The 27,999-nt window shown below is 43.7% G+C and overlaps 1 protein-coding gene across 2 annotated transcripts in view; it reads left to right on the top strand.

Annotated features, from left to right (window-relative positions):
* The window catches only part of LOC137290606 (ornithine decarboxylase-like), a 39,230-nt gene extending 11,597 nt beyond the window's left edge, over positions 1-27,633 (top strand). For both annotated transcript variants that reach the window (XM_067821660.1, XM_067821661.1), the window contains exons 6-12: positions 513-685; positions 1,102-1,239; positions 3,071-3,236; positions 8,821-8,980; positions 9,459-9,589; positions 25,664-25,872; positions 26,689-27,633. In XM_067821660.1, the coding sequence (XP_067677761.1) occupies positions 513-685; positions 1,102-1,239; positions 3,071-3,236; positions 8,821-8,980; positions 9,459-9,589; positions 25,664-25,872; positions 26,689-26,854 (1,143 nt within the window). In that variant the 3' untranslated portion in view covers positions 26,855-27,633. The remainder of the gene's footprint in view (positions 1-512; positions 686-1,101; positions 1,240-3,070; positions 3,237-8,820; positions 8,981-9,458; positions 9,590-25,663; positions 25,873-26,688) is intronic.
* Positions 27,634-27,999: the final 366 nt, after the last annotated feature.

Below are 27,999 nucleotides of genomic sequence, written 5' to 3'. Positions count from 1 at the left end.
CTGGAAAATGTTTTCAAGTCTTTAGAGTGGTAGTTGAAGGGCAGATTTTATTTTTTACCAAACCCTTTGAGACTATGGACCCTAACATTGTATTTCGTGGGTTGTATTTGTCATTATGGTATCAGGTGATTTGCACATGCTGTGCAACATGTCAAACCAAACTGTATTTTCGGTTTGATGTGAAATATTTATCTGTTAACGACAGGCTTCCTGATAAAGCTTTAATACTCTTTTAACCCAGTACTGTTGTATTGTGTATAGAACATGGATGGCCCAGATTGATTTAACACTTGGGACAACTAATTGGGAATAATTTGTCGGTATCATATGCTCACAGACATGTCCGAAGTGGTAAAGATCAATGACAATTTCAGTATTTTCACCAACAGCCAGATGATACGTTGCTTCGCAAAGCCAATCTATTTGACAGTGCTTCTAGAATCTTGTTCTATATAGTTGAAACAAATTGACACTCTTGTGTCTGTTTCCAATATGGTGAACTTTTATTTTAGATGGAAATTGACAAGGTTCTAAACCTTGGCCTCCCCCCTTCACGCATCATCTACGCCAACCCTTGCAAGCAGACGTCCTTCCTGCGTCATGCTGCCAAACGCAATGTTGACCTCATGACCTTTGACAACGAAGCTGAACTACTCAAGGTCAAAGCTGTCTTCCCTGATGCTAGGTAAGTACTTACAAAGTTTGTCAAATTATTTGTTGGTGCTTGCAGAATCCTTGGTTAGGTACTTGCAGAGTTGGTGGATCCAACGTGTAGACTACAAGGTGGCCATTGAAGTCATGGCCAGTGTTGGTTTGGAATTCATTATCGTCAGAATTCTTTTTTTATTCATTTTACTCTGAATTGTTGTTTTCACCAGTGTGATAAATGTCCAATCTGTCCAATTATTTTCTCCTACATTTTACTTTTAATGCTCTCATGTAAAGGAAAGTCTTGGTTTGCTTGCAGTACTAGCTTTTGTAGCTCAAGACAAAGTCTGTTTAAAGTTGTACTTGCAAATGTCCTCATTTCCCATGATGCATCTCAATAAACAGTATTGTGGTAAGTGTGCTTTGTTTGACTGTCATCATGCTGGTCCACAGACTGGTTCTTCGTATCCTTCCTCCGAGCAATTTCAAGGTACAGTGTGAGTTGGGAATGAAGTTTGGCTGTCATCCATCTAAGTCCAAACAGCTGCTGGAGAAAGCCAAGGAACTGGAACTCAATGTTGTGGGAGTAAGGTAGGTCTGGAAGGAAGGACGGACAACTCATGACATTCAGAGTTTTAACACATTTTGTCTTAACAAATATGAACTAGGTGGATACCCATGCCTTGCTGTGACCTTAGTTTCTAACACTCTGTGGTGTTCTGTTTTATACTGTATTATTGTTTTATGTTGTATAACAGCGATATCAATGTTTAGTAACATGCTAGTTTTAAACATTCTGGTTGTTTTGCTGGCCTTTATCAACACATTTTATTATATCACATTATGTATTTTCAAGGAATGATAATGTAAAGCTGACTTCATCATGAATATGAAGTATAGTATTGAACTGCTAAAAACATAATAAAAACATCAAAAGAAACATGTTATATTGTATTAATAATTTCAGTACCTAAACATACTTGTTGCGGCACAAATTGCTAGATCTAGTACTGGTAGCTCTATGGTCTAGCACTATACAGAAATGCCAGGCACTCCGATTTTGGAGGCGTTGCCCCGTTTTTCAAACACAAAATCCACGCTCCGATTTGTCTGTAAAAAAACGCTGATTTTAGAAAATACAAGTATGTTAATAAATTTAGAATGTTTGAAAGAATTTTAATAAATAACCGTTTGATTATGTTCATTTGAGTTAAGTATTAACACCTAACACTGTCAAAAGGGTCCCAATCCCTTTCTTACGCTCACCCCCAGATTGAGCAAGGCGTGACTCTGCTTTCATATGATTCAGTGTTGGCATCTCAGACTCTATAACTTGCATTATTATGGACCTGTAAAAACTTGCAAATACAAGCAGGATTTTATGGGATGCAGGATTCCTGTGTATTGGACACAGAAATTTTGAAGAAGGCCCCCCAAACTAAAATCCAGTGCGTGTTACAAAAGGTTTCTCAAATAATATGTATGGTTGTCTGTTTCCCATATTCACTTGCTTTCCACTCACTATTGTGATGCAACAACGGAAAATACCTCAGTTTTCGAGGCTTTTAATGAATATCATGAGGCGATTTGGGGTACAATTTCGCTATTCTGAATGTGTTTGGCAAACCATAACCTGTTATATATATGTTATGGAACTTAGTGGACATATCATGCTTGGTTTTGACTTGTGACAAAAATGTTTCATGCATATATTTTAGCGCTGCAATTTGCGTCCGAGGATAAAGTTCAGGGCACAAAAGCCGAGATGTCAAATTACATTACACAATCGCTCAAAAAAGATGGAAATAGAAAGTTATTATGTACGTTTGACACTTTTATGAGTACTGTTGTTGATTTTATTCTTCATTTTATTCACTTTAAGTATTTTCCTGAAACATCGTTACTTTGCTGCTTGACAACTTTGATGTGGACCCATTGCCTAAGCATGTATCCGAGAATTTTTTCGTCAATAACATTGCGAAAAATAGTTTATAATTTTAACACTGTTAATAATATAGTCATTCAAAATTTGATAGGTTTTTACAGACATTGTTAAAAGTGATAGATTTAATTAAAGAATCATAGGCTTGTTAGGTTCTGAAATTTACACATCATTTTGATGCAACTACCGGCCTACAGTGTGTGTTGGACGTCTTGGACATTTTTCCTGCCTGCAGTGTTGAACGGGTTAAGGTATTGTCACTGTGTCAAAATATGCCAAGAGTCCCCAGGACTCAGTTTTGAGGAGCTATGTAAAACCCTATACAAGGCAGTGAATATTCCAGCCTCTGATGTACGTTTCATAATCATCGGTGTTAAAATTTCTCTCATTTGTCTATATATAGACCACTTCTTCATAGATGTGTTAATAGTGAGGATACCAGTGTGTCAATGGGCAAACCGTGATGTTTGGTCATTTCAGCTTCCATGTTGGTAGTGGTGCTGAGGAGGCCGCTGCCTTCGCTGTTGCAGTGGAACAGGCTTATGGCGTCTTCCAGACTGGCTTGGACATGGGATTCCCGTTCACTCTGCTGGATATTGGTGGAGGGTTCCCAGGCCAAGTTACAGCTGCTATATCATTTGAAGAGGTCAGTGGTCGAAGGCTCAGGTTGAGGCCAGTGAACTCTTCTGTATCTCCAGAACTTGCCTGCACTAAACGTTAATGCTTTCCCTTTATACTTTTAATTTCAAATTTCCCACCCTTAGGTTTCATTTTAGCAATCTAATATTTGCCAAGTGGAAAGGGCTATGTAGATAACTTGTTTTACCTAGAAATAGAAGCCATGGCTAGTTTCATTGGATATGAAGGACTCCCTAGGTTTTGAAACTTTGCCTAAAACTCTTAGTAGGAATGGAGCTATCACTTTCATGTAACTATTTGGCCAAAATGCGTACACATTTATCGTAAGAACCGGAACTTGTGTATCAAGAAAAATAGGGGATGTTGAGACATCGTAACGCCATCATGTACATTTAGCTTTCTGGCCACAGTTGGACAGCTAATTTTATCAGTTTTAGAGGGAAACATTGATACACAACATTGTTTTTTAGACCAGGAGTAATCTATCAAGTTTGACACCTTAATGTGACAGATAATCTGTAGTTGTCATTGCAGACTGTTATTTACTGAGGTGAGTCTCTTGCAAGACAAATCATTGATTTACCTGTCTGTGTGAACATCCTTGAAAGTCATGTCCACTGAGCCTTGAACAGTGGCTCTACTATCAAAGTGAATAATGCTAAGAATTGTCAGTGGATCAGATGTCTTCTTACTAAAGTTATTTGCAGACTGCTACTAAACTTTCACCAGTTGCAATGTTTCCTGAATAAAGTGTTGAATATAGCAAGGAAATGACTTTTTGCCAGCTTCCCATATAGACGCATGCAGGAAGTAGAGTTGAAGTAAGAGTGTTCAAACCATGAAATTTAGCTTATCCTGACTCTTGCTAAATTGCTTACTCTCCTTTTCCTGGCGAAGGTAGTGGAACGACTGAAATCCCTTTAAGTTCCCTTCTAAAAGAAGCGGACGTAAAAACACGCTCACCCATGTATTACCTCCTTTTCCCTCCACATGGTCAGGTGACCGCCATGATACTTCACTCTCCCTATCACCTGACGAGAGCGGCTGGAGGCACCAGGAGTCCCGTATACGTATACGGCGATAAGCTTTTCATTCTTTTGGTGTTTCTAACTAAATTTGTGTTATATGCGTTTTTTGACTTGTATATGTTTATTATTATTATGTGAATTTGTGATTTTTGTGCCTTTTTCTGACACATATTTCATCAACTGAGACTTAGTCCCAGTTGAAGAAATTGTGTTTTCAGTGCAGGTTACGGCTGTCGGCAGTTGACAATCATGTACTTTGGCTGGGCCGTAAACCTTTCTGTTCTGCTCATACTCGTTTTAAATTTTGCGTTAAATTGTCTAAAGCCAAATTCATATTATATTTACGGTCGGTTCACAGATGTGCTCAAGATAAGCAACATCGGCTCACATTAGCCATGTCTAATCTAGTGAAATAAAGTCGGGTAACCATTTAATTATTAATGCTCAGATTTATTCCAGCGAGATGCCAGCCATATCTCCGAGGTTGTGTCCAGGGTCATGCGAGTCCCCTCCCAAGACTTAGAAGAAACCATCTGCAGGGCTGTCAAAGGCCAAGGGACCAAAGTCATCGAAGTCGAAGTGTTCATCTGTAAGGTCATCGCAGAATTATCCCTCGTTGATGAAGAACGTCAATTTTTTTACAAGTCTCCATTGATGATACGGAGTGAAGACATCAGTCGCATGTCGACTGCAACCTCGGGCATCGTAAACAACTCTTCAAAACAGTCATCAGTGCATGCACCGCACGCATTTGACGCAGACACTTTCATGCAACATTTCACATCGCAGAGGAAAGATGACGGCACTCGTCAACGATGTCGACTGCGATTCAGCGAGAGCATTCGTCTGGTCCTCCACTCGCGTCTGAGGATGAAGAGGAGGTGCACGCACGCACGCACACACACTCCAGAAGATCCAGGTCCCAGTCATCGGGTCGCAGTACAGAGGAGGATATACCCACACCGAGTGAATGCACTCATACAAGTAGTTATACCTGGGGGAGTGGCATCACATGCTAGCGTGAGTGCATTCGAGAATGGACTCGTCAACGGAGAAGGCCTCCTTCAATCTCCCCTCTTTATAGAGGACGTCGTAGGCAATCCCCCTCCCCGTCGGACTTAGATTCACTGCACTCAACGTAGCTGTTCGACGCAGAGGCCTGCATCCAACATGAGCTTGATTAGGTCATGTTGAAGAAAAACGAAGACTGGTGTCTTCAATTACATCGACTGCTGCTCCAAGATCTACCACGACTGCAACATCACCGCTCCGGGTCGTCAGACAGCTCAGACTTCGTCAGCAGCCTCAGTCATCACAGCAGACACCTCTACGAGTCAGCCGTAACTGCACTCGACGCAGTGATTCGACGCAGATGCCTTCATGCAGCATTGCATGAATCATGTTGAAGAAGATCAAAGACTACAATTTTCAAGTACATTGACTGCTGCGCTGTGTGAGCACTCAACTAGATCTGCACTCACTCCAGAGCACCTACGTTGAAAAAAAAAGGAAGAAGAAAAGAAAAAGAGGACGAAGAAGGAAGACGTGTTAACGTTTCCAGCGATAGTTCTGATTTCTGAGAAGTTATCTACGGCATTCAAACTAGAGACTAGAGAAGTCATGATGATCAAGTCCATGGACACCTTGACAACGGTCCTTTTCATGACCACCAAACAACCCAAAAGAATGCTTGATAACTTGATGTAAATAAAATAAAATATAGTGCCGTTTTAGCTATAACCCAAGGAGACAAGTCAGCATTAAACGAACAAGTCCAAATTCTCCAGAGAACGAGAGATAAGAATTTTAATACTGGAGCGTCCAGGAGGTAAACATTGGAGATCAGGGTTGGAATGACTGGAGTATTTCACCCTCAGCTGTTCCCATACAACCGTCTCCAGTTTCTTCAACAACTCAACTGGAAGAAGCTGGGAATTCTCAATGATGAATACGTTCTGAAGATTCTTCGAGATGACTGCAACATTCCAATGCATTCTACATCTCCGATCACAAGAGATGGCAGTATTATCTTCAATGGAAAACTTTCGACACATCTACCTGGAAGACAGTTTGTTTACATCAGCTTCAAGCAGCGGAAGTTTTTTTCGCGCGCTTTACTCATCTAGACACATGCTCGCCAAACAGTATGGTTACAGACAAGCCTAAAAGCTAGCAAGGGTATCACCATTTGAACAAGATTCCATGATGATCAGTTATCTGCTACACCGGTGACGTCATGTCTACAATCTGATTGGTCTTTGAGAGACAGCGCCCTGTGCAGAATTTGGTGTTACTGTTCCAGTATCAGGAAGTTGTCGGGGACTTTCAATGCTGAAAAGATGTCGATTACACAGTAGATTAACAGTTTACAGCGTCATTTGATTCGTCAGGCAGCATAGAGGTCTTCTAACAGCAGACTCAATGTGGCCTATCACGAGGATTGCAGCAATGAATGACAGCTCCTGATCGGATAGGCAGCCAGCTATAAATAGTCTTCCTGCAAATGTCAACACGCTCATAATAAACAGTATTGACGATGTGGGAACGAAGAATGGCATATCTTCGCGGCATACAAGTTCTTCATGAGAGAAGTCAACTCAGTCTACAGTTGGACTTCACAATCAGGCTACTAACTCAGCTCAGATGGAATGTGAATCTAAATTCCTCGGGATTTCATTCATCACTACATGGAAATACACTGCTGTCCCAGAGAATCAGTGGGTCAAAGTTCAAATTGATGTTAGAACAAGTTCTACTCTCTCCGCTACCATTACGATAATGTCAGTATCTGCTCGGTCTGATCGGGTCTTCTCAGAATATGACCAGAAGACGCCTACAACTATGTCTGTGACAGCAATTCCTGAGTCATGGTTTCATGTCTTGACCGGTTGACCAGACAACTTGAAACCAAGTTGGAAGATCAACAACGTAGATTTAGAGCTCCAGCATGGGATCTAAACATCGTACTCCAACATCTCACAGTTGATGCGTACAAGCCGCTTGATCGGACCTCATTTGAACTGCTAACTCAGAAGTTGTTGTTTTTTACTTGCCTTGGCTACAGCTGCACAAATGTCAGAAATTTGTGTTCTAGACTTCAACCACACAAGCTTTGATGCAAGTCAGCAGACAGCTCATCTGGGTCTACAATGGGATATATTGCAAAAAATCAACCACCATGTCAACAGGATAGACAATTCCACATACCGGCACTATCTTCAATCCCTTGACCCCATGATACTCAAGACTTATCATTATGTCCAGTCAGAACATTGAAGGTGTACATCGCAAGTACCAAGTCTAGAAGGCAAAGTTTCAAGCACCTGTTTATCCCTATATCAACTGAGACACTTACGGAAGTATCCCACAACGCTATCTCGGTGTGGATCAGAGGTGGTATATTGAAAGCTCTTTAAAGCAGCAGGATTGAAAGTCAGAGCCTTGGCCTCTACACTAGTGCTACATAGGAATTGCTAGCTATCAACTATAATGGAGGGCTGCTTTTGGAAGTCAAACAGTGTTTGCCTACCACTACCTACAAGACATAACCTCTGGCATTCATCAGTTATTGGCCGTAATTTACAACAGACAGCAGAAACCAGCGTGGTCTGACCCTCCACCGTTTCTGTCAGATTCTGTAAGCAATTAAGCATGAGTCAGGATGAGGAAAAATATGTAATTTTCTGAATAAAATTGATATTTTATACTTATCCTGACTCGTGACAAAAGCCCTCCCAGCCGCCCCTCACAGACATGCTCAATTCTCGTATTCTCGTGTCGGGCGATTAAAATAGAGAGTGAAGTATCATGGCTGTCACCTGACCATGTGGAGGGAAAGGGAGGTAATACATGGGTGTGTGTGATTTCACGTCTGCTTCTTTTAGAAGGAAACTTCAAGGGATTTCAGGTGTTCCACTGCCTACGACAGGAAGAGGAGAGTAAGCAATTAAGCATGAATCAGGATGAGTATCAACTTTATTCAGAAAATTACATAATTCAGAACCTAGATTTTAGTGCTCTTTTAGTGCTAATACAGTCATAAGGTAATGTTAATGTATGGCACTTATGGCAATCTTAGCGGTAAGAGATCTTCAAAAATCTAGGCCCAGGTCTCAAAAGATGTGCTGGTCTAGAGAGACTACACAAATATTCAGGTGCAGGTTTTTGACATTGTTTTCTGTACCAAGGTGTTACAATTTATATTTACATACAAGGAAATTTCATAAAGAATGATATTCAGAGGTAGAAAAAAAAGGTTAAATAGTTCATGATTTATGTTGATAACTGATATTCTATGTACAAACATTACTTAAACAGAATATATGTGAAATACGGCAATGTAATCAACTTGACAGTAACCAAAAACATATTGAGACAAATATGTTCAAACAATATTAACAATATACTAGACTGTATGTGAATGTAACCACTAGCAAACAATCTTATAATGGTACAGCAAATAATAATGTAATTATGGGCAAGCCATGAGACCTGAACAGGCAGATTACTGTCAATACATTTGATGTTTTCCATGCCACTAGTTTCTTATACTTCATATTGCAGGTTGTGGATGTCCTCAATCCAGCCTTGGACCACTACTTCCCAGCATCCTCTGGTGTGCGAATCATCGCAGAACCAGGCCGATACTTTGTGGCTTCAGCATTCACTCTCACTGCCAACATCATTGCCAAGAGGATGGTTGCTAGAGACAGGTCGAATGATGGTATGTTATGAGTTATGTCCCTTTGTCCACCTGTAACTTGGAGAAATACCTTCACATGAGTTTCACATTCATATCTGATATTCAGTTCAATTATGGTTATGTGAACATTTGAAACCCTCAGTTTCAGTTCAAATTGAACACTATCAGACCTCAAGATAGTGCTTTTTAGCAACTGTTTGCAAGCCTAAGTATTTTCATGAATTGATATGTTGTGAGTTCTGTTGGATAGGTTTAAATCAATTATTTTGATAATTAATTTGAAATTGTCTAATACGTGCCAGTGTACTACAAAATGGGCTGCTGAAGAAATGTAGGGCAAAGGATTCCATATTCTGCTTAAATTGAGGTTCTTGTATTTTTAAAAGGGTGGTAACCAGGCAGTCTTGTGCATTTAGTTATTTGTATATGAAGAGCCTTATGGGTTGATGTGCGTACAGATAAACAGTGGGGACACTGACACGATGCTCCTGTATTTCAGAACACCTCCCTGACCAAGTGGTGACTGGGGACGATGAGCCAGCCTACATGTACTACATCAATGATGGGGTTTATGGCTCTTTCAACTGCTTGCTGTTCGATCATGCCACTGTCACACCATCTGTCTTGCAGGTATGTCTTGTTATTAACCTTTTTTGGTTTGGTTTAGTAGGATAAACATTTGTTCACATGCTTCCATGTATAGGAATCCCTAACTTTGATTACAGCAGTGTGTTCAATACTTGCGTCCTTTAGAGAGCCATGAGTTTGTCAGAATGTTGTGATTGCAGTCGTATCAGAAATACTGGGCAATCCCTTGAAGTTGTTCTGGTTCTAGACGGTCTAGTACACACGAACAAAAGTACCAGGGCTCCACATAATTTTTCAACATGAGTATGTACGCCTTATTTTTTCAATATATGAATACTGGGAAAGGTTAAGAGTACATTTGTAGTATTGAATGGAATATAATGATGTGGAGGTAATCTTGTGTTTCATTTCATATATGCTCCACATTGCTACTCTTGTTTAAATAGGTCAATAAACAATGAAGCAATACTTTCTCAGATAAATACATCCATAAATGATTCTAAGACCATACATCATTGCTGTGGTGCATATCTGATTCTTTTTCTGATTTTTTTCCCTACCTTATCATGCATATTTTTTATCCATACTTATGCCGAAACCACCCTTCTCTGGAGCCCTGAAAGTAGTATCCTAAAGATCTCAAAGGCACATTATGATTTAGAGAAATTTTCCATGCTTACTCCAGCTAGTTACACCGAGGCTGTCTGTATACCGAGGACTTAAGTTGCAGGTGATGCATTGTTCTTGTGTCCATTGATCTTTTTGTGTGAGGGTGTTTATTCATTTGCATTGGCTACCTATTATGACTTGCTCACCTAACACATTGACTGTCCTCATGCGTGTTAACGTGATGTTTCATGAACTGTTGTACCCAGTGTCTTCAGATTTGGTGAGCCTACATTACGTAGACACCAGTTGATTTTGGTTACCGGATCTTATCTTTAAGGTCACACTGACACTATGACCACTTTTCAAACTTATGTAAACATGATATCTCATAAAACATTGGGCTCAGTGTCTTCAACTATATCAACAGCCTACATTGGGTGATTTTGCAGTCACCATTCATTTCAGGCTTTTTTTATGTAACCAAAAAATGTAATGTATGAATTGTTTTATGAATATTAAATTCATTGCCACATTAGTGGCAAACACTTATTCATTTTTGATATTTTGGGAGTAACTCCATTGTTTATTTCATCTCTAATTAATACTCTCTTAACCAGCTGTCAGGTTAATCACTATTCATGTGAATACTAACCTTTAATTACAAATAGTAGAAGGAAAGATATAAATAAAAATGTGTTTAGTGTTGGTCATCTCAAGTTTGGAGTCAAAATGAACAGTGATCCTTGCTAATATTTTCAGGAGTAGTATAGGGAATGACAGTTCTGGACCACTTTCAAGAAAAGTCTCTACAAAGCCTTATTTACTAAATAAGGCTTTGGTTGGGACCTTAGCTCTTGCTACTATTACCCCTACTACAAAAAAGTTGGGTGCCTATGTCATGTTTATATCGACTATTACCGTGTGTTGGTAGGAGGTAACACTGTGCCTATGTCACGTTTACCTCGATGAAACAGTTTAACGTGAACCGCCTACGATATCTTTGGTGTTCATAATAAAGGCTTGCTGGGCTTTTTGTATCCCCTGTTCTATGTACTTTTTTCTCTTGTCCTCGCTGATAGCAGACTTACGAGACTTGGATCGAATATCTTGTTTCATTCCGTTATATTTTTTGAGTTCAGAGAGGATTGAACGAAACTCCTCTTCTGAGATCTTACTATCAGAGAGTGCCATGGAAATACGCTCACTCACTGTGTTCAGCTTTGCTTCGGCCAGAACCCTGATCTCGTTGTGTTTCAATGCCTTACGATGCAGTCTGCGTGATACCAACTTAAGCGCCAACCCTAACACCCCCGCTATCCCAGCTGTTATTTCAAAACCTAGCACTATAGGTGCAGCCACGATGGTGGTTAACAACCCAACACCTGCAGCCCCTAGTCCCATGCTGGTTGCCATAAGGGTAGTGTCAGCCCCGTCCACGATATTGAAAGCTCTATTGTACTTCTTACATAGTGCTTTCCGCGTGTCACGGTCTTGTTCTAGTTGACGTTTCACATCACATAACTGCCTCAAGCGGAACCCATCTACGGTTTCCAGCGTCTTCGCTACTTCCTCTACGACTGGGTACAGACCCATCCTATAATATATGTTATGAAAGATATTTTAATTGGGCTTCAGTTAATAGTCCATAAGTGAATTTGAAGTCTATAAGGTCTATACCACTATTCAGGGTAATAGGTGAGAGGTTAATAGACTTTCCTGTTGTAATAAAAACCCCACTGAGACTTATTAAGCGGTTTATATGACCCGGGGTATCCCGTTGTATAACAATACGACAATGTTGACCTATGTGTTCGTCATACCAGTGTATTGACACCCCGGGTACAATTTGTTGTACTCTTGAGTTGTTTTCAGTGCTTAAATAAAAGAAGACTTCTATGATGAGTGTGGAAGGGGAGTATATATCAAGAATATTTATATTACTCAAACGATTGCTACCCGTGAAGGTCCCGAGGTAGAATAGGCCTTCAGCAACCCATGCTTGCCATAAAAGGTGACTATGCTTGTCGTAAGAGGCGACTAACGGGATCGGGTGGTCAGACTAGCTGACTTGGTTGACACATGTCATCGGTTCCCAATTGCGCAGATTGATGCTCATGTTGTTGATCACTGGATTGTCTGGTCCAGACTCGATTATTTACAGACCATCGCCATATAGCTGGAATATTGCTAAGTGCGACGTAAAACTAAACTCACTCACTCACCCAAACGATTGCTAAATGTTAATTTATTTTTTCCTACAGACATTAACCTATTTCCGGAATTAATAGATATCATGAATCCCCTCTCCGGAATGATGAAATCCCCGATCCAGCTACCGTTGTTACTAATCTTAGAGATCCACTGATTTTCGTCCATTGTGATATAAGGTGAGGTGAGTGTTAAGTTGATCCTCCATTTGGGCTCTTTAAAATCTGATAACGACACCCGTCTGTACACGTTGTCTTTGAAGTGCAGGATATATAAGGCGTCTTCCTCACCAGGCTGATCGAATCCCTCCGTATCTCCTAGGTCGTTAAGCGTAGTGTTGGGATGATGACTGGCCATTATTGTACTATTACGATATAATTTCCAACTGGTTTTTTGATAATAGTTCAGGGGTGAACTTCATACCCATGAAGTGTATGTTGGCAGGCAGGAAGATATTGGTCAGTGATATCGTGTTTTCCACGATCACGTTGACCCCCTGCAGACTGGTGTTGGAGTCGGAACCCACCCGCACGTAAACGTTGCAAACTTGATACTGGTGTCGTTTCCCCCACCCGAGTTTGATCCCCTTCACGATCTGGACATCATTCCCCGATGGTTCCCCTAGGTAGACTTTGATGATCAGTGTTGAGTTTGCCGGTAGACTCTCTAATATAGTGACCACGCCTTCGAATTCAGACACCAACTGCAATTTCACGTTTTGTATGGTCAGTTTACTCGATAGCATGTGGGCTGCCATAGTGTCGAGTGGGCTGACGACTATGCTACGTCTCTGAATTGGGACGTAAGCCACGAGCAGGGTTCCATTGTTTACGACTTTGTTTAGGTGGTTGTCTTTGTTATCCGTGAACACGTAGGGAGAGACGAGTCTAATATTGAGAAACCAGTCGTCGTTATCGGGTAACAACACCCACTTGTCATCTTCGGTGAAGACGAGCATATATGGTTTGTTTTGGACGACGGTAGTGCTCTCAACATCGTCTAAGTCGAACAGTTTACCCCCGAACGATGGGTATATTATCCAGTTATTATCACCGGTGTTGACAAGGGCGTACTTAGTGTTGACTTTTGCTCTTGTGGTATCTATTATATCACTTAGGGCTCCACCGGAGGGGACTTCAACGCGTTTGTAAATGTTGTTTTTCAGTTGAAAGGCGTACGATGTACCATCTACTCCGGGAGCGTCGAAACCGCGCGTGTCTCCGAGGTCGGAGATCCCGATATTGACGCACTTTTTAACTCCGGGCCCTTGTGCGCTGGTCATTTTACATGAAGCGTTAAGCTGAGGTATCCTATATTTACAGGATTATGATTTATATCTAACACCGATATTGTCAGCTCAGGTATGTTGCCCTGGGTTAATCTCTTATACTGCCGTGGTGAAAACGACTCGGTTCTACCGTCGTTGTATTTCTCAGTTTTCACCGGCACTGCTCTCAGTATAGTGGAAGGGTGACCTCCTTGAATGTTATACGTTGTGCTCACCTGATCGAGATGAATGTACAGCTCTCGGTACGGTACTAGGTCGGGTAACTTCGTGCCTGTGATGGTTGTTGTTGGTTTTATCTCGTCAGGAGGTATACCGAGTATCCTCGCTAATGGTCGGCCGAGTCTCAAGGGGTTTCTTCCATTGTTGATTAACACCACTGTACCGTTTGAGTCGTTCATCTTGAGTTCGGCTCCCAGGGGTTTGAAGACCTCGTCGTTTAGAGAGCACATGCTGTAGTAGCCATCAGTTATCTGGCTGCGAGTTCCACTGACGAACAGCTTATTGTTGCTGGCGTTGATGTTAGTCCATTGCGGTAGGTAGGTGATATCGCAGAGTGCGACTTCGAGTTGACCTGACGTGTTATCGATCGCGTGCGTCAGCTGAACGGCCTCACCGCTCGTTATTCCTGGAAGTGTTATGTACATGTTAGAGTATATATGCTCATTATATAATAGTTTTAAAATGTATTCCCCTGGTGTGTTTTACCCTAAACTGGACGTAGATTTCTCCCCCATGAAGATCGTGGTTGCTCCTGAGTTGTATTTCAATGCCCAGCTTTTAGATGTGTTCGATAAGTATAAGCTTTCGGTGACTAACATCAAGGCAGTCCATGCTTGGTTCAACAACCCTATGCAGTTCTGGCAGAATCAATTCAACTTTGCCGTGTGGTGCGCTACAACGGGGTGTGGTGTGACATTGGCCGACACTCGGTGTGGACCGCTGAGTCAGTCTGTGTTCAAGTTCCACGTGTACTACCAGGTCAGACGTATCCTTAAAGAGATCAGCGCCCCCCCTCCCACAGGACAAAGCGTGGGATGCAACAAACAACCCGTACGATAGACGGGCCTACGAACGTATTTGCAATGAATTCGAAATAAACCCGAAGACGGATTGGCGTTTGCCGGGGCCGAACCACGGGTTGGGTATACCTTATGATGGCGCGCGATCAGTGAAAGAAGTCAGTGATGATTTACTGAAACGAGATATACTACGCCAGGACTTTGCTTTGTCAAGTAATGAATGGAGGGATGATCGTATGAACTTTAAAGGTGGTGTTGCTTTCACAGTCCAGAAAGTGGAGCAGTCAACCGCAGACGGGTGGAAAATGTTCATGCTGGACACGTCGAAAGGATTCACTCGTGCCGGGGTAGTCAGGTTGAACGACTCGATTCGAACGTACGTGTGGGCGCTGTTGGGTGCGCAGTCTATGACGCGTTCCAACATCCTCGGTAAGGGAACTGCTTACGACGCTCAGAAACAGTTCGTTTCCAACGTTGAGGATGCTATCAATTCTCCAGTTGATCTCCCGCGGGCCATCGAACGCTACCAAAACGTGTTAGAATACGCCAGATCGAAAGTCAATTACGTGTTCGGCGTGGGGTTGTACATGGCTCCGAGTGATATGCAACTGAGAGTAAAAAAAGTGGTGGGTTATAACAACAAAATAGTCATAGCCACGAAGGATCAAAAGTTGGGTATCAACCCCGATATTAACACCACCTATATCCCACACATCCCACCACGTGAAACGGGTATAGTGGCGCCACCCCCGGAGTCTAAAGTTCAACCAACACCACAGGAGGTGGCCCCCCATATTCATGTGGGGGTACCCCCCACACCCCCCTATCAGCAGCATATTGATAGTAAAACTGCCCTGATGGTTGGTGGGGTAGCTTTGGGACTTATTTGGTTAAAGATTTTTTAGCCGCTACGTACACCAGACCCGCCACGGCGACGATGGCTGCCCACAGGTTTTGACTGAGCCACATGGCAGTTTTAGACAGAGCGCTCAACAACCACGAGACGATGCTACCCAGGATGCCGGGAAGGGCTTCGGCGGCTTTACCAGCCAGTTTAGCTAGGCCTTCCCCGAGTTTTTTTATCCAGTCTTTAACACCCCCACCGCCACTTGGAGTTCCGCCGCCGGCAGGCACCACAGTACCCCCTGTCAGTGACACCACCAGGGTTGATATGATGAAACCAAATGCAGTCAGAATGCTGGCGATGGTGATCCCTTGCTCCCGGAACAATATCCGAATCCTGTCTGCTAACGTGGTGTCTCGGTAGAGGACTTGATTGATGGTTTCCCGCACACGGTTGACCTGGGATCGAAGCTTTTCTTTGTAGCCGGACGCTGTCTCCAACCAGACCTGCCTTTCATCTTCCAAATTACGTATTCGTTCCTCGATGGTGGCTTTCATAGACTCGTCCTCAGTTTCACCGAGTTTTTCCTTTTCACGGGCGATGTGGTCGTCTATCTCACTCACTTTGGCCGTGCTTTTCCAGAGCTGGCCACGAATGGTTTGCATCAACAGGTCCAACCCCTTCAGTTCCCGAAAGGTAATTTCGAGGCCCGGGAAGGGCTTGTTCTCGTAGTCGGCCAACACCTTTTCAATATTATAAGTCATGTTTTGAACCGATGTGGCGTCCCTGATGACTTCCAGATCTTGATTGACCTTCGGGGGAATCTTAGGTCGCGTGCCACCGTACTCTGTGAAACCTAGTTCACAAAACCAGGTCCATGTCGACCGCTCAGTGTTGATAAAGCAAGCGGTTTACTCGTTTTTTGATGCATGAGATCGATCTCCTGGTTATTATATAAAAAACGCAGCTTGCCCTGGTCATCAACGGTAAACTTGGTATAGTCTCGCCACAACGGTTTGATTTTGTCTCTTTTTTCAACTGCTTTGTAATAAGAGTCGACGGTGTCCTTCACGAGTGTGGTCCTTGGTGAGAATGACATCTCCTGCTCGACAGCCGGATTACTGAATGAGGTCTCCTGATCGGCCCCTGTATCATCCATAGTATCATCCCACATCTCCCTCATAGGTATGTCTTCATCCATTATTTAGTATTAAAAATATATTTCGTTTATATATAATAATGTACGGCAGAAAATTAGATCCTTTCAGAAGATTGAGAGAGCCATTAGGAGCCAGAGCCGTGCGTCAGTCGGTGACCATCACCAACAATCCCAGCAAGATAGACCAGAATCAAACTCTGCTGGTTAGATTTCCAAACCTTGGTGAGAATGACCTCATTGTACCAGGCACTGTTCGACTGGCGTTCAATATCACGTTGACCTCCGACAACGACAAACGCGCGCTAGTGCGGAACGTGGGTCGAGCTATCATCAAGAAAACGACCGTCAAGATCAGCGGTAACGAGGTGCTGAGCATCGACGACAGCGACGTGTTTCACTGCTACAGGGATCTCTGGAAAAGCGAGGGAGAACGAGTCAGTGATGTGTACCAGGGTATCAGCAAATCAACCCGGGCGCGCATAGGGTATGTCTTCACGCCAGACCAGCTAGACAAGCTATCGGACGGTGAAAAGGCCATCGCTCGAGCATACGGGAATCGATTCTGCGTGCCGCTCGACTTTGAGTTGCTCACGGGACACGCGCCGTTTTACCAGGCCGCGCTGGGTGATAGGCTCGAATACGAGCTCACGTTTAACGACTATAGCAAAGTAGTGGTTACGTCGAACGGTGATGAGGCCAGTTATGCCATAGACAACATCTCTCTGGAGTTCGACATGGTCACTAGCCCGGAGCTGGCCAGGCAGGTTCGAAGCCAGTACTCTGGGAAGATGGCTATCCTGTACGATCGCGTACTGAGGCATAGATCAATCGTGCGAGATAAGAGCGACACTGTGTGGAATATCAACCTGAACGTGCCGGCGCGATCGATGAAAGGTATCCTGGTCGTCCCCGTGGAGGATTACGAGCCATTCCAGAGGAACAGCGAGAAGTTTTTCAACCCCGAGATTGAAAAGGTGGAAGTGACCATCGAGGGCGTGCCAAACCAGCTGTTCAGCCATGGTATGAGACCACACCAGCAGTGGGATGAGATAAAAAAGCTACCAGTGGGGAATTACATAACAAAGGACCTGGACCTCGGCTCCGTGCAGATCGGTGAATACCTGACCACCAAGTACGCCCTATGGTTGGACATGCGATCCACGGATGATGATAAACTGCACGGTAGTGGGCGCCGTATAGATAACGGCAGCGAAGGGATAACCATCCAGATTACTAAGAAGGCTCAACCCGCTGGTAAGTTGAAATTATATCTGTACGTTATTATGGACGCGCAACTTAATATAGATAATAGGAGATTCGTGCAAGCCATCTACTAGTGGGGGAGACCCCCACACCCCCCTGGGGTACCCACAACTACCCACTGACCCACACTGCGCCATAGTGTGCGGGCAGACTGGCTGTGGGAAGACCGTTTTCATGTTGGATATGTTGGAGGGTTACTACAAGGATGTGTTCGATAACATCGTTATCATGTGCCCTACTCTGAGCATGAATAAAACGTACGCGCGACCTTGGGTGATGACGGACCCGGACGTACACAAAATCGACCCTGGAACACGCCTGCAGGACTGGTTGAAAGCTCTTCACGAGAAATTTAAAGGGGAACCGACGCTGTTCATACTGGACGACTGCAGCGCTAATCGCGAGATAACAAAAAAGAGAGACATGCCATCGTACCTGGCCTTCTCCGGCCGGCATGCAAATCACAGCGTCTGGGTGCTAACGCAGAAGTTCAACTCGGTGTTGAAAGACCTCAGGGAGCAGACGCGATGGGTGGCCTTATTTCACTGCAAGGACAGGGATTCGTTCGAGGAGTGTTTGAGAGAGAACGATGTGATGAGCAAATTAGAACGGGAACGGGTGAAGAAACAGCTCACTGAAACTAAACACGCTAAGCTCGTGCTAAAAACCGACCAACCAGTAGCATATATAGTATGCTAAAGCTAAGCAAAGCTAAGCAAAGCTAAGCATATAGCTATGATATTTGAAGTGTTTGTCGTGTGCAACTTAACCTTCATTTCTCTGTGTTTTGCCTGCATCGGGTATTATATAGTTAAAACTAAATCTTACTTGTTATATTATAAGATGGAGTGTGAGGAATTGCTCGAACAGTTGGGGGTCTCCCCCACGCCGCCGGCAGGCCCCACTGATGACAAGCGAGAGAAACTGGTGGCGTTGGCTGTTGGTGGCAAAGCCAAACATTACTTTGGAGACTACACTCCGGATAAAATTCACAAAATGTCAGCCGAAGAAATCGATAAGCTGTACGCTAGATACGAGTTCCGGCTCGGAGCAGAAATGACAAAGACAATAGGATCGGCTATGACCCAGATATACACCGGTATTGTGTCATACTTCCTTCCCATTCCACCAGAGCGCTGACTTTACCTGTGGGAAGACCTCGAGAAAGACCCTTTTATCGAACACGCCGTGAGCTCAGCTGCGAGCTGTACCACAAATATGGTATGTTGGCTCCAGTGACGGCGGCGATTATCACGGCAAAGCATTGTCAATTTGAGAGAAAGAATAATAATAATAGTATAGATGGATGCTGCACAGGAACCAGTGGAGGTACTGAGGGAGACCCCTCCCGAGGTGAGGGAAACCCCAGTGGTGGTACCCCCCACACCCCCAACAGTGGAGGAGACCCCTTCACAGGAACCAGTGAGGGAAGTGACCCCTTCAGTGGAGGTACCCCCAACAGTAACCAGACAGAAGAATCCTAAGAGAGTAGCTGCCGGTAAAAAACGGTGGTGTAACCAACATAAAGTGGCCAACCCAACCCGACTGTTGTTGGCTGTAGGTGTAACTGCTGCCTTGGCTATCTCGTGGTTATACGTGGGGGTACCCTCCCACAGTGAGCCACCACCCAACAGTGAGCCCCCCACCCCCACGGTAGACCCGCATATCATGTTATAATTTTAATATTTTATATCATATACATAATGTCTGAGGGGAAAACGTTCGTCAACGACGCATACCACGCCACAGTGGTCGCCAGTCTAGCCGTAGGGTACGCTCGGTTGACTAAAATGGTGCTTAAACAACCAACTATCAAGCTAGATTTCAACCTGCAGGATATGGGTATGCTCATAATGAACCTTGGTATGGCGATGGCCACAAAAGACATCCTAGTAAAACAAGGAATAATACCTGATAATATAATGAAATAAATATAGGATGGCCACGATAGCTATGATGGTCGGTGGGGCGTTAGTGAATGCCCTGGCATTTTCCGGGAGTAATTTCCTCTTCTCGAAACTACGAGATGATCACGCGGCTGAAATACAGGAAGAAAGGAAGCGGCACGATCTCGCTACTGAGAAATTACAAAGGGCACAGGCCGAGTACGATAAAAAAACGCCTCCAGAGGATCGATTTTATTAACGAACAACTCACGCGTGAAAACCATGCCGTTCAAACATTCAACGATGTCGATGAAGCAATGAAAGAATACTACCTACTAACTGGTAAACAATTGGAACCGCTCAATAAACCCACACTCGCTCAGTACTACACACCATCCAAGGGGCAAATGAATCGTGAACTGGGCTTCATAGTGTTGGGTATAGCAGCTACTGCGTTGGTTGCGAAGCAATTAAATTAAAATACCTATATAAGTAAACATGAGACCCGCTCCATACCGATGCGAATACATACTTATGGGGAAGACCGACGCCTGTGGTAGGAAATGCAGGAATCAGGGGTTCTGTTGTTTCCATATGGGAAGTCCTAACTACACGTGTTCTGTGTGTGGTATCGGGGTTAAAGGGCACTACTGTCTATGTAAAGCTCACGGAGCGAACGTAGTCAGACATCAACTCATCTACGAGAATAAAAAAGGCTACATAAAAGAACGTAGGCGACTGCTCAAGATAGACTCCAATTAAATGTTACTGTGAACCAATTAGACATTGGTTCTCTTAGGTGTAAACACTATGGCTACTGTACGCGAGCTGAAGCGGGTCGCAAAACAGAGAGGTGTGATCGGGTATTCTCGAATGCGGAAGTCAGCATTGTTGAGATTACTACGTTTAGAAGCCCCTCCTACGGTAACACAATTAAAAGCTCAAGCAAAACAGCTTGGATACACGGGTTATTCAAACCTGGGGAGAGCCGGGTTAACCGCATTGTTATCACATGCCCCCGTAGCAAAACCTCCCACTGTAAAACAACTGAAAGCCGAGGCACACGATTTGGGTTTAGGCGGGTATTCCCGTATGAGAAAACCACAGCTTGTAGAATTATTACGACAGAATAGAGCTATTGACCTACAGTTCGTGCGCACTGAGCGCGCTGTAGGCAACTATTTGAGAGGTTGGCGCATGCACGTTGATAGAAACATAGACATTACAGATATCAAGCCTCTGATAGCTGATAAGGTCAACCAGGAACTAAATAACCTAGGAAGTATCAAGTTTCAGATCACAGTGAAAATGTCGCTCGATAAGCAGGTTGGGAGTACCACTGAGTATGTTCAGCCTTACTTCCGAGGTCAACAAGAGGTCGCCACACATACAGAGACCATTGACGCATCAATCGATACCAGTTTTCAGCAGATACGAGAATACCTAGAACGCTACACACACTTGGGGTCCGGGTGGGCTGTAGATAAAATCGATAATGTCTATCTAGACATAGCTAACTACGTGCCGTTCAGAGGCGGGTCATACCTAGCCTTGCCTCCCTACTATAGGAACAAATATGCCATAGTAAACGTTAAGAATAGAGGAAACGATTGCCTGAGGTTAGCTATCAGGTCAGCCTTATTTCCAGCTGGCACTCATTCAGATAGGCTTTCTAGCTATCCCCAAGACGATGGGCTCAACTGGGATGGTATAGATGAACCCACCCCCATATCCCAGATCACTAAAGTAGAAAAACAGAATAATCTGGCTATAAATGTCTTTGGGCACGAAGGTAACACAACAATAGTACACAGGGTAAGCCCGGTGAAGGATCGCCAAGTTATCAATATATTCATGATCCAACGAGGTGAAAAGTATCACTACACGTGGATAAAACATCTCAGCCGGTTGTTGCACGACCAGTCGAAACACGATGGGGAAAAACACTTTTGTGTACGATGCCTACACGGTTTCAGTCGAGCTGATTTATTAGAATCCCACCGGGATGATTGTCAAGGTGTGGGGAAGACGGCTATACGAGTCGACATGCCTAAGGAAGATAACAAAATCCTAAAATTCAGTAACCACAAGAACCAAATGTCTGTGCCTTATATTATATACGCCGACTTCGAAGCCTTGGTTGTGGGTGGGGATTCCACCAGTGGTGCCGCCGGCGAGGCTCCCTTTACCCACAAGACACAAGAGCATAAAGCCTGTTCGTTTGGATACATTGTCGTCCGTTGTGACGGGGGAAACGAAAGCTCCGGTAGTGTATAGGGGCCCTGACGCGGCTGAAAGGTTTCTAAAGTGTTTGCAGGAGGAAGAAAAAATTATTAGGAATGCATTGTATAGAATCGCTCCCATGCGTCTTGACCCAAGACGACAAGCTAGCTCACGCTAGTAGCACTAACTGTCACGTGTGTGACTCACCACTTAACGGTGATTCGGTGAGAGATCACTGTCACATAACTGGTAAGTATAGAGGCGCCGCTCACAGCGCGTGCAACCTCAAGCTTAAAATCAACCCTAAGACAATAAACATCCCCGTTGTCTTTCACAACTTGAGAGGGTACGACTCACACTTGATCATGCAGGCCATCGCGAAAATCGATGGTAATATAACGTGCATCCCCAACAACATGGAGAGATACATCTCCTTCAGCTTAAACGGACTTAGGTTCATTGACTCGTTTCAGTTCCTCCTGTCGTCACTCGACAGTCTGGTCAAGGCCAACAATACCTTCCCTATCACCGATCGATACACAGACGCCGAGACTAGACCCCTGCTTATGAGGAAGGGTGTGTACCCCTATGAGTACATGGATAGTTGGGCCAAGTTCACCGAGACCAGACTACCCCCTATTGACTGCTTTTATAGCAAGCTGAATGAGGCGTCCGTCTCACGAGATGATTACTCGCACGCGACTAACGTATGGAATAAACTGGGTTGTAAGAACCTGGGTGATTATCACGACCTGTACTTGAGGACAGATGTACTGCTGTTAGCCGACGTGTTTGAGACGTTTAGGCGGACGTGTTTCAAGCAGTATAAACTCGACCCCGCATGGTATTACACCAGCCCAGGTCTGTCGTGGGACGCCTTGCTTAAAAAGACCGGAGTTAATTTGGAATTGCTCACAGATTACGACATGCACCTATTCATTGAGAAAGGCTTGCGAGGTGGGATTTCCATGGCATCCAAACGATACGCGAAAGCAAATAATCAATACGTGAAAGGTTACGATCCTAACAAGCCAACCAATCACATTCTCTACCTCGACGCAAACAACCTGTACGGCTGGGCCATGAGCCAGTATCTACCTACAGGGGGATTCGAATGGGTACCCCACGTTGATGTTATGGGGGTTGCACCAGATTCGAACAAAGGGTATATCCTCGAGGTTGACTTAGAGTATACCAAGGAATTACACACATCACACAACAGCTACCCCCTGGCCCCCGAACGTATGAGGGTTAACCCAGACTGGATGTCTGAGTACCAACATAACTTGTTAGGTGGGCGTGTGACAGACGTTGAAAAACTCGTGCCTAACTTAATGAATAAGACCAAGTACATCGTTCACTATCGCAACCTACAGCTGTACCTGTCGTTGGGTATGAGGCTGACCAAAATACACAGGGTGCTCATGTTCGACCAGAGCCCATGGATGGAGCCCTACATCAGAATGAACACAGACCTACGAAAAAAAGCCACCAGTGATTTTGAGAAAAATCTCTACAAGCTCATGAACAACTCGGTGATTGGTAAGACTATGGAGAACCTGAGGAAACGCGTGACCGTGAAGCTGGTTCGGTCGAGTGAGGAAGACAAGCTCAGGAGATTAATAGCCAATCCGGCATTCAACCGTAGTAAGATATTCACAGACGACCTGGTTGCCCTACACATGAAGAAAAGCCATATAAAATTCAACCGGCCTGTTTACGTGGGGATGAGCATCCTCGATTTATCCAAACACCTGATGTACGACTTTTACTACAACGAGCTCAAGAAACAGTACGGTGACAGGTGTGAAGTGCTGTACACTGACACAGATTCCCTGCTGATGGAGATTCGAACCGAGGACGTGTACGAGGACATGAAAAAACACCTCGATTTATACGACACCAGCGACTACCCTAAGACCCATGCCATACACAGTACGGTAAATAAAAAGGTCCTAGGTAAGATGAAGGACGAGTGTGCTGGCACGCCCATAGCCGAGTACATAGGTTTGAGACCTAAGATGTACTCCATACTGAAAGCCGACAATAGTGAGATCCGGAAGGCTAAGGGGGTTAAGAAGTATGTGGTGAAACAACACATCAAACACGCCAGATTCAAGGAAGCCCTGTTCAAGACCCGTACCTTTAGGCATAAAATGAACACACTTAGAAGTGATGGACATAAGATATACGGACTGACTATAAACAAGACGTCCCTGTCGCCTATGGACACGAAACGTTGGATAGCTATTGATGGGATAAACACATACGCGTATGGACATGAAAAAATTTGAGGCTATTTACTACAGCCCACGTGGGTACTGGAAAGGAGCTAGCGCAGTAGATAAGCTAGCTAAAATAGCGCGAGTACCCCCGGAGGAAGCCAAAGCGTGGCTTGAAAAACAAGCCCTGTGGCAGATCTATTTGCCGGCACCACGCTACGTGCCTAGAAGGAGGTTCGGTATTAACATACCTAATAGCGTTCACCAGGCAGACCTACTGTTCCTACCCCACGACAAGAGGTACAAGTATGCCTTAACCGTAGTGGACGTAGCCAGTCGTTACAAGGAAGCCGAACCCTTGACCACGAAAGATTCGGCCCAGGTAGCCAGAGGATTCGAATGCATATACAAACGCAGCCCTCTGACGTGGCCAACAGAGCTGCAAGTTGACCCCGGACGGGAGTTTATGGGTGCCGTGTCACAACTGCTAGCCAAACACGATACAAAGGTCAGGCGTGGTACGGCCGGAGCCCATCGCAGCCAAGCCATAGTTGAGAGATTTAATAGGACTTTGGCTGAGCGCTTGTTCGGCTATCAGTATGCTAGGGAGATGGCCACCCCTGGAAAACGATCGACTGAATGGGTCACGAGGTTACCCAAGGTGGTGTCGGCAATCAACCATGAAGTCACCCGTCTCACCGGTAAGAAACCGGCAGACGCTATCAAACTAAAATCAATAGTTGCAGAGTCGGCCGCTCCATTGCGTGGGAAGGAGAAACAGATACCAGATAGGGCCCTAGTGAGGTATCTATACCAGCCTGGGGAACACGAGGGTGATAGCCGTAAGCGGGCCACCGATCCTATATGGTCAGTCAAAACTTACAACATAGATAAAGTGGATATGAAAGCCGACGAACCTAACTTGTACTACTTGAGGGATGGGCCGGGTAGGGGGTTTGTAAGAGAAGAATTATTGATCGTACCGTACGGCACAGTGTTACCTCCTACCAACACACGGTAATAGTAGCAAGTAGGCACGCCAACTTTTTTGTAGTAGGGGTAATAGTAGCAAGAGCTAAGGGCCCAACCAAAGCCTTATTTAGTAAATAAGGCTTTGTAGAGACTTTTCTTGAAAGTGGTCCAGAACTGTCATTCCCTATACTACTTCAGGCTTGTTTCACTTTCTTACATGTTTTTTTTTTTTTATTCTGACTGTACCACTTTGTTTTTCATGTCTTAAAAAATAGCAATGAAGTCATTATTTGGTGGTTTTCATGTGATACTGTTGTTTTGGCCTTTCATGAGGTTTCCATACATGTTTTAATGATGTGGTGAACGAACAGAATTTAAGAAACAACAAAAGTGTGAAAAGCCATTGTTCCTCTATTTGTTCAGGATGGCAGCGATATGACCTTTGTGTCAAGTGTGTGGGGACCAACCTGTGATGGCCTCGACTGCATCACAGAAGAGTCTCGACTGCCTGAAATGCAGATAGGGGAGTGGATCTACTTTGAGGATATGGGGGCCTACACTATCTGTGCTTCCTCCACCTTCAACGGGATGCCCAGGCCGAGGATCTTCTATCTCTGTCATGATGTAGTCTGGTGAGGAGAATTTCCAAAAGGAGATGTTCACATGTTTCATAACCCCACTGTAGCACAGCAGTATATCATACATAACCCCACTAGCACAGCAGTATATCATACAAAACCCCATTCAGTAAGAGACCCCTGAAGATCCAGGTTAGAAGTGATCTGCAGCATACAACTAGAACGACTAATGGTATTGAGTGATTTAGACTCGCTGACTTGGTTGCCACATGATCGTATCCCAGTTGTGCAGATCAGTGCTCATGCTGTGGCTCCCAGGATTGTCTGGTCCTGACTTGATAGGATATTGCTGAGCATGGAGTTCAAGAAGAACCAACCAACCATTTAATAAGTTATATGTTAGATTGGGAGTGGCAAAAACATCACCTGGAATGAATTGGAAAAATTGTAATTTTCTATTTATTCTGATGAAGTTCTTGAAACCATATTCAGAAAAGTTTTGATTGTTTTTTGAATGGAAATACATTTGTACGTAAATATGTCCTAGTCCATATTGTTTATGGAAATCATCATCCTTGGTCTGTTCATATGTGTGAGCTGCAGTTCCTGCCTGTTCCATTAACAGGGATATGCCAGGCTGTATTGGGGCAGGAATATTATTTTGTCACATGTTTTGGAGTAAATGAATCCTGCAGGTTTTGTAGACTTGTAAAGAATCATATTTAACTGATCCAATTGTAAGGATGCACTTTGCTAACATCTCATCCTCAAGCTCAATTCTGTGTATACCAGTAGCTTAGCTTCTAAAAGCGCATTTGCAAAAAGTGTTACAGTCGTCTTCTTCATCATAAGCTTGATTTTGGATTTCAGGGCTCAGACCTACTCTAAACAGACCAAGAAGATGGATCAGTCTATCTCCAAGGTGATTCCCTTCATGAAGGCAGGCCATGACCTCTTTGAAACACATGATCAGGTGGAGGAAGTGTTTGGGTCGCCACGACCTGAACTCATCTGTGACCTTGACCCTCTCAACTGAGACGTTTTGCTTGGCATAGTCAGCGGATTGTTAGCTTCATTCCTATTTAGTCAAGATTAGGTGATTTGGCACTTAGATTCAGTATCTTTTATTTGGTTCTATTTCCCACATTTGCTTTCAGTTAAAATAGCTGCTTTGTTTCATCTTTCTCTGTCGCTACCCCAATGATTAGGTGCAGATCAGGGGCCAATTGTGAAATGCTTGTATGCTGATTGTGGCCCAAATGAAATTTGATTTTTGTAACTGGTTTACATTGGAGTATACAAAACCACATTACCAGGGCATCGATGAAACACTTTTTAAAATTGTTTTCTGTAAATTTGTTCAGTTCTCAATTGATACTAAATGTTTTTGTCAATTGTTACAAGGGTTTAGTGTATGCAGTTATCAATTAATTACGCAGGTTTACTTTGTATATGAAAATGACATCAAAATATTGTTGACTTTTTTGTGCAATTTTGTTACCTGTTTGTTCAATTCATTTATTCACCATACAAACAAATTTACAGAAAACATTGTTGCAGATGGTAGGCATATTATGACTATATATCCAATGTGAGTGATTTTCAGACTGTAGTCCTACATGGTAGTACTCAGTGTGACGAGGAACTGTTAAATGTTATAACTAGTCCCAGGTTTTCAGGTCTAGTCTGAATCAGGGGTATACAAACAAAGGGGACACCTGCTACTGTCACCATGGCCAGATGTTTTTTTTTTTGTTTTTTTTTTTCTTTCATATCGGTTACTGTGATGGTGATTGAATAAACTATTTATAGCCAGGCCTGTCTTGTGGTTATTCCTGCAGTGAAGTGGCGCAGGGGATATTGGGGAACAGTTTGCTGATCAATCTGTTTCTCATTGGTGAGACGTTTTTACTCAAACTTTTGGTGAAAGAAAATTGAAATTTTCCTTGGTCAGTTGTACAAACAGTTCATTGTTTTGAAAATGAGTGTCTCAAATTAAATTGTTTTTGCAGGACTATGGGCTTGATCCAAGGTGCATGAAATGAGAGACTAAACTATGGTTTCTGAGAAAGTTGAATGTATATGAAGTTTGCTTGCTTATGGACATACTTATGAAACTGTTCTTACCAAAGAGACCTTCATATGAACAGGTTAGCAGCCTGGTTCTTTGGGTGAGCCTTG

This window comes from Haliotis asinina, chromosome 7 (assembly GCF_037392515.1).
Source record: "Haliotis asinina isolate JCU_RB_2024 chromosome 7, JCU_Hal_asi_v2, whole genome shotgun sequence".
NCBI lineage: Eukaryota > Metazoa > Mollusca > Gastropoda > Lepetellida > Haliotidae > Haliotis > Haliotis asinina.
The sequence above is the reverse complement of the archived record's forward strand: the minus strand, read 5'-3'. Positions and strand labels throughout refer to the sequence as shown.